This window comes from Rutidosis leptorrhynchoides, chromosome 7, assembly GCF_046630445.1.
Source record: "Rutidosis leptorrhynchoides isolate AG116_Rl617_1_P2 chromosome 7, CSIRO_AGI_Rlap_v1, whole genome shotgun sequence".
Classification (NCBI taxonomy): Eukaryota; Viridiplantae; Streptophyta; class Magnoliopsida; order Asterales; family Asteraceae; genus Rutidosis; species Rutidosis leptorrhynchoides.
In genome coordinates this window covers 49,518,200-49,526,396 of record NC_092339.1, presented here as the reverse complement: position 1 = coordinate 49,526,396, position 8,197 = coordinate 49,518,200, and the positions used below count along the sequence as shown (strand labels likewise).

The 8,197-nt window shown below is 34.9% G+C and overlaps 1 protein-coding gene across 1 annotated transcript; it reads left to right on the top strand.

Moving 5' to 3' along the window:
• Window positions 1-5,660: 5,660 nt before the first annotated feature.
• On the top strand, window positions 5,661-8,197 carry LOC139858807 (putative F-box/LRR-repeat protein 23). Its single transcript, XM_071847646.1, has 3 exons — window positions 5,661-5,735; window positions 6,865-7,180; window positions 7,346-8,197. The coding sequence occupies exons 2-3, from the start codon at window positions 6,867-6,869 to the stop codon at window positions 7,860-7,862; spliced, it is 831 nt and encodes a 276-aa protein (XP_071703747.1). The 5' UTR covers window positions 5,661-5,735; window positions 6,865-6,866; the 3' UTR covers window positions 7,863-8,197.

Below are 8,197 nucleotides of genomic sequence, written 5' to 3'. Positions count from 1 at the left end.
CGAAAAATCAATAACTTTTCATTTAGATATCGAATAGTTTCGATGAACGGATTAAAAGATATAAGCAACTGAATTATGATTGACGTTAATTGAAATTGCTTTTGAATCTACAATTAAGATTTAAACAACTTGTTTACGAGATTGATAAAATGGATTTTTAAATATTACCAACCGAGTAAATGAATCCTTATATAAGGCACGTCTCGTTTTGTTGAACTAAAGTCAGAATGACTTTTTGAAATGACTTTTGATAAACTTTTGTATGTCGATCTCGAGCATTAGGGTTGTGATACACTATGAACAGACCTAGCTTGATAGACATTTATTGACCAACATATGTTCTCTAGGTTGAGATCTACGATTATTTGATATTCCGGGTTTCGGTCACATTACGATGAACAACTTTATGTGCTGCTAAGGTGAGTTTCATTTGCTCCCTTTTACTCTTTATGTTTTTGGGCTGAGAATACATGCAAATGATTTAATAATTGTTTTACAATATCTATATGCGTGAGTTTCATTGATCCCTTTTTAATTGCTTTTGCAATATATATTTTTGGGCTGAGAATACATGCACTTTATTTAAAACACAATGGATACAAGTACATACTAAATTCTACACTGAGTTTGAACCGAAAATCCCTTAGCTTTGGTAACTGTTAACTGCCAGTTATAAGAACTGGTGGGCGCGAGTAGTAGTATATGGATCCATAGGGCTTGATATCCCCGTCCGAGCTAGAGCACTAGCCTTTTAACGGACGTATGCTATTTGAGAAGCGTACACGTTGGTTTGCGTGTATTATTAGGATGATTATACAAAGGGTACAAATTATATATACGTTAAGTTTAGTTACCAGGGTGCTCAATTTCGTAGAATATTTTGATAAACGTTTCTGGATTGAACAACTGAAATCTTGTGATCCACCTTTATATACAGATTATGCGCAACATTAAAACTATGAACTCACCAACCTTTGTGTTGACACTTGTTAGCATGTTTATTCTCAGGTTCCCTAGAAGTCTTCCGCTGTTTGCTATTATGATATACAAGCTATGTGCATGGAGTCTTACATGGCATATTTTTCAAGAAAACGTTGCATTCACCAATTCATCACCATGTACCTTATTTTGACTGCATTGTCAACGAAAGTACTATTGTAAACTATTATATACGGTGATTGTCTATATGTAGAAATCATCAGATGTCGAAAACCTTTGATTTAAATATACATTTATGGTGTGCCTTTTCAAAAGAATGCAATGTTTACAAAACGTATCATATAGAGGTCAAATACCTCGCAATGAAATCAATGAATGACGTGTTCATCCATATGGATTTGGAGCGATCGTCACAGTTTGTAATTTATGTGTTGTTGTCGAGCTTTATATTTTCTTTATATTCAAGAGTTCCATACTTTCGTCTCCTCTTCCCGACTTCAAGTCAAGCGAATAATGGTCCGAAATTCGTAGATATGGATTTTGAAATGAACATAGTTAATGTTCTAGAAGGAAATCGTAATGACACGATCTTGATTTTTCAAATTACTAGAATATCTGAAAAGATAGAACTATTAAGAATATATGTTCTTGATATACTTGGAGATTGGGTAGAATGTAAGAGTCGTGTAACATGGCACATGATGACGTTATGATCTGTGAATCATCACGTTCCATTAGAAACTCAGCATGACTTACTGTAATATAATCACGTTGATCAAGTGTCATTATATTATACTAACTCATGCATCAGTTCCCAACATTACTTCAATAACATTCATATTTCAAGCTCGAAAGTTTACAGAATATAGAAACTAACAGTTTCTATATGATGTAACACTGATAGCACGAAGAGATTAATGATTTCAGATAAGAATTGTTATGAAAATATTCTCGGAAATATCAAAGATATTTATGATGATATTTTCAGAATTTCTGAGATCGAATGTTGATGAAGAAAATCCTTTCACAAGGATTTAGAATAAATAAGGAGCAAGATATTCACTAAAGACTTCATCAGAAACAGAATCATCAGGGTTCTTTATGTACAAGTTTAGTCCTTGTGATTTGCTCAGAGTCTCCTTCATGATTTTCTCAGAGGGCCCTCACGATGTACACAATTTACATCGTATGTTAGAGTTGTTGACAAAGCGGATGGACAAACAAGAGAAAGAGTTAATTGATTGCAAAAAACTTGTTATGCAACACGAAAAACTTTTATCGCAACAACAACAACAACAACAATATCAGGTAGATTGAAATGAATTGATTTATTTATTATTTTTGATATTAATTGAATTGATTTATTTATTACTTATGTTATTTATTATGTTTAGGATGATGATACGTGTTTCAATCGATCTTTGTCTGATAATGAGATTGAAAGGCCTTCTCCAATGCACATTCGACGTGGAATCAGAGAAAGAAAGCCAACTGGTGTATTAAGGTCCCCATTCACAACACATGAGTACAGAAAACCCATTGAGAAGGTACATTTCTGCAAATTAAAAAAGTTGTATGTTAAATTATTGCAATAAACAATGGCTAAATAATGGTGTTTTCTGTTACTGTTGCGGACGCAAGACATACCTTGCGTCCTTGCGTGTCGCAAGGGTGTTCTTGCGTCCTGGCATCTAGGCACGCAAGGTTGTTCTTGCGTCCTTGCGTCGGCTTATCGCAAGGTTGAGTTTGCGTCCTTGCGAATGGCTGTTTACTATGTTATCATTTGTTTTTTACTCAGTTGTCAAAAGATGTGGTTGAGAAAGTGAAAAGCATGAATGTTGTACAGTTAGGGACTGAAGAAGATCAAGGTCAACAACAAATTAATGAGGATGTGGTACCCATGGACACAGATGCAGCAGCAGAGGTGAGTTTGGCTGGTGCAAACAAACATTTACGTCCTTGCGTCTGCTTTATTTTAGGCGCAAATGTGTTCTTGCGTCCTTGCGTCTCGTTGGTTCCACACACGCAAGATAATGTTTGCGTCCTTGCGTCTGTTTGAATTAATTTAAATTAACCTTATTTGTTGAATTATTGTAGGTGAGTGGTGATAAGCAGCCTGTTAAAGTGACTAAGAGAAAAAGAAAGGAACAAGACTGGGCTACTGAGGAAGAAATTTGGGCGATGATTGACAGGTTTATAAATGATCAAGGAATTATCCAACCACCGCCACCTAATGCCTGGAGAGATGGTAGAAAGCATGCAGGCCCAACAAAAGATCCAAAGACAATGATTGAGAGCAAGCAAGAGACGCGTTGCATGTTCATCATTCAAAATGACCAATTCATTTTTATAAATCAAGACTTTTGGATTCGATTAGTGGGATTAGGACATTCTGGTTATTTGGATAACTTGGTAAGTTTGTTATTCTTTTGTTAATTTTATATAATTTTATACAATTTATTTTATACTAAGGTTACACTGTATATTAAATTGTTATACTTATAGCACATTGACGGCTGGACTACATTTCTTTTGAGATATTGTCAGAGATTTCTCCCCCGAGCCAGTCAAGTTTATGCCACTCCTGAGTTTCTAACTGAGGTGCTTAAAGCAAGTTCTCGATGGACTATTATGCCACTGGGATTACTGAACATGTTTGAGAGGTTCAACACTTATTTTGACAATACTCAGAAGGAGGTGGACACATAGGAGGAATCTACAACAGATGGAGAGGGAATTATTGGCCATAATCCTCCAGATTACATGTACTTAATTGGACTTGGAGACGGCAGTGTTGACATATATCCATCTTGGGCTGACTGTGATCAGGTAAACACAAGTATTTATACAGCATTTGTTATTCTGGAATAGTAACACATCAAAAATCTATCTTCTTTGTCGGTGACCAAATTACTTACGCTTCCTGGGTTATGGATCCTAATGTTATATAAGTAAAGGGGAAGCATTCAGAACGAGTCTTCAGCACTGCCACGAAGCATCTGTAATGTATGACATTTGGCCCTCCATGCTTGATTGTAAGATATGCTGACACCGAACCGGTGTCTTATATCCGCACGTATATCATTTGCTTTGTATTCCCGGTTTGCAGACTTGAACGAATCCACAAGCATACTACCAAACACCTTTTTGGTGGCATGTTTGTTGTTTCCCATAATTAGTGTGCGTGAGCATGTGTGTACGTCATGCAATTTCTTTATCATAAAGTTTTCAGTGTTCCGTATTTTGTAAGCACTAATTTTCCATTCACAGTTTGGCAACACACAATTAGCGGTGTATCGAGATTTGTCTGTCTTTACAGGCTTAATTTGGAAGTTTTCTTCAAGACATTTTGTAAATAGAGTGTTTATGAACTCGGCCTTGTTCAAAAAAGTTTGACGAACTTTAATTAAATCTGATATCCTATACGTGGTTGGTGTTTGTGTCGTAAATTCAGGCTCTTGCTCTTGCTGACTCAATAGAGGTGGCATATTCCAGAATAAATCTTGCTTTTCTTCTTCATATTGATCTTCTTCGTCTTCGTCTCCGTCTTTTTCTCCATCTGAATCACTAGATGCGACAACAGAGATCTCAAACGGGTGGTCTCCTTCTTTAATTTTACATACGTTTTCAACACCATAGTTAAACATATCAAACTCTTTAGTGTTTGGAGGTGGCATTTCAGGCTCTTCCGCTTTTAAATTATGAAGGTTTGGTTCAGTGATTTGTGGTGAGTGTGTTTCTGGGTTTGGTTGTGGTTGGAGTGTTTCTGGGTTTCGTTGTGGTTGGTGTGTTTCTTGGTTTCGTTGTGGTACGTGTGTTTCTGGGTTTCGTTGTGGTAGATTTATTCGTACTTTCTCAACAACATAAATATCAATCGGAGCATTTACAATTACATATTGTAAAAACTCTTAGAAAGTCTTCATAATCATCCGTAATATCAAAAACATGGTTATTATAAATGTATCTCATTAAAACAGGTGAATTGGGTGGCATTTGTATTTTTTTAAGAACATTTTTTAATAATATTCTCTGATTCATTGGTTTTATAGGTGCAACAGGTAGTTTTAGCCGAATTCTAAAACAATCTAGGGGTAAATACATGAGAATGTTGTTAATATACTCAAAAGAACCCCCACAACATATATGAACAACAAATTTATCTTCATTAACACAATTCATAAATACTTAAGTAGTGCAAAAAAATGCTTAAAAATGTACCTTGTGTAGCCAATAATCACTGAAATTCTTTTGAAATGAGTTGTTAGGAAATGATAAATTACAAGTTCCAGGGACATTCTTTATATAGGATCGAAATTTTATCCATGAAAATCTAGAAAATCTAATGAAATCTTATCCTGAAAATCCTATCCTGATAAGATAAAGGCGCAAGGACGCAAGGATGCAAGGATGCAAGGGTGCTTGCGTACTTGCGCCAGTTTGTACGCAAGGTACCTTGCGCCTTGCGAGGTCATTTTGTCAATTTTTTTTATTTTTTTTGGCTCCAGTGCAAGGGGGGAAAATTATTTGGGCATTTTGGTAATAATCCCGAGAAACAAACTAACATTACTAGATACTTCGGCCCACTTATTTGGAATAAGCCCAAAATTAAACCATAAGAAACAGGCTCAATATAATGTACCAGAACTGAACAATACGGAGCAGTACTTTTATCATTCGGGTCAAAAAACGGATACAAAATCTGCAAATCGGGCGATAACAAAGTCCTTGCAATCCGCCGCTTGCACATTTGTGGCAAAATTCAAGTCCTCGATTCCGACAGTTTTCTTCAGTGCGATGTGAGTTGATTCTTTTGTTTAGGGTTTACATTATTCGTAGAATGAATACTTAATTGCACGATTTATATTTGTTGGATTTATACACAATATTTTTTTTTTTTTTTAAAAGCAGGATTTTATACACTACTAACTTAAGTGTATCATTTATATGATTTTATTTAATTTTCGTATGATCCATATTGGCTCGTAGAAATAGTATTACATATTTGGGGTTAGGAATAAAAACACAATTGGGGTTAGGAATATATCCTTTTGATGTTGTAGTTAATGTTCCCCTTTTGGTACTTAATAAATTATCTTATGCATAATTTTGTGCTAATTACACATCAGTGTAGCTTTGATTTTGTCATAAAAAAGGATTACTCCGTATTTGCAATTTATATATAAAATGGTTCTCTTTGATGGTCAAAATTCCTCCTCAACGTATATTAAAAAAATAGTCAAGAAATCTTGCTCTAAAAAGTCACTTTAGAGGGACATTGATCAAATTGTTAACTAAATATCGCTCATGAGACATAGTTAGTTGGTGTCTAGTTGATCGGGACCTTGTAGGCTTAATCGTCCAAGTGGGAAACTAGTTGGGACTAGTCGGCTGTTGACTGATTTTGACCGACCTTTGCTGAATAATCTGACGACTTAATATATTCAATTTTAACCAACTAAATCCAACTATTGAAAACATTGGCCGAATAAATCGGCCAAGTCCTCATACTACTTCAAAATCCCGACTAGTCGGGGACTTTTACAGCCTTGAAGCTCACTACTCTACTCTAGTAATATATTATGAATGTCGAATGCTGTTTTTCTGACTAGTAGCTTTAACGACTGTTTATTAAAAGTGATGATAGATGATGTAAGTTTTCATTATGTAAAAGAAACTCTTGGTTTCTCTTTTAGTGTTACAATCATATAGTAGTACATATATAACATTTGGAGTTGTACACATGTAATAATTCTGTTGTTTGTTTATAAATAAAGCCATAAAGGACTCTTTTGCATTATTCATATTTATTTAGACTCTTTTGCATGATTCATTTATATTTAAATAATTTTGTTGTTTGTGTATACATATCTTGTAAATGACATATTGTAAGATGACTCAATTTTCTTTTTATATGCTTATATACAGTGATGATGTCATCCACTACAAATTGGTTTGACCTTCCTCTCGACTTGAAGATTAATATACTCTCAAGAATTGATCCGGTTGAAATACTTGTGAATACTCAGAAAGTGTGCACTGATTGGTATAAAGTCTGCAAGGATCCTTCTATGTGGAAGGTCATCAATCTGTGTGTCTTGATGGATCATTATGATGTTAGTTACACTGAACGCATGAAAATGTGTAAACATGTTGTTGATAGAAGTCAGGGTCAATTGGTTGAAGTTATCTTCCCGAGATTCCTCCTGCCTAATGATGTTCTTATGTATATTGCTGCTGATAGGTATGTGATAATATTCTTATTCCCTTATAATGTTACTACCTTGGTAGTTTACTGTAACTATGCACGTGTTACACTTATTGGTTACATACTTATAATAAAGTGAAAGCAACTTATTGGTATTAGTATTAGATTTAAAGTGTTTGTTTTGATGGTTTTCTTTGACAGAGCAAGTCAGCTTAAACGTCTCATTATGTATATTGGTTCTGGTGCAAGTAATGATTTGTCTATGAAAAGTTTGCCCGAGGCTTTGAAGAAATTCCCACTGTTGGAGGAACTAGATGTAGACTTTTGTCATCTTTCCAAGGAAGTTATTGAAAGTCTTGGCCGTTATTGCACGCGGCTAAAAAAACTGAATTATATTGAAGAAGGACCTTTTGGTTCATCTCTATTACTTAATGATGAGCTAGCTGTGTGTATTGGGGAGAACTTACATGAGTTAAGGCACCTTGAACTTTATAATAACGGCATTTCGAATATTGGGTTGAAGGTGATTTTGGATGGTTGTCGTCAACTTGAAACACTTGACTTGGGTATGTGTGAGCATATTGATCTCAATGGAGACGTGGTGAAAAGAGCTTCAGAGCAGATCAAACATCTAACTCTGCCCAATCCCAATTGTATGCTGCGTCCCCTAGGCATTGAATATTCTGATACTGCTACTGCTACTGAAGATGATAATTAAGAGATAGACTTCATTTATCATTTGTCTGATAGTGACATGTGATGATCGATAGGTGAGTTACGCTTTAAATAGTCCGCCAACACTTGTAACTCTTGTATTTGATTGGAAACCTGATTCAGACAAATTTTTATTTTTTTTATTTTTTTTATTTTTTGTACGACCTTATAATATTCTGCTTTTAGATTCTTAATATGGCATCCTCTTTATATATCTGCTACCCTTAATATAAGTTAACCAATGTTGAACCTTTTGGAATCAAATTATGCCGAACTTCAGGAATTTGATGATTTTGTTGATGAGTATGTTCATGTATATATATGAAGAAGCAAAGGTCT

Bases quoted from the DNA above. Each gene is read 5' to 3' on its own strand.
- LOC139858807 (XM_071847646.1), top strand. From the start codon at position 6,867: ATGATGTCATCCACTACAAATTGGTTTGACCTTCCTCTCGACTTGAAG. The intron at 7,181-7,345 runs GTATGTGATAAT...TTTCTTTGACAG, and splicing joins ATGTATATTGCTGCTGATAG to AGCAAGTCAGCTTAAACGTC.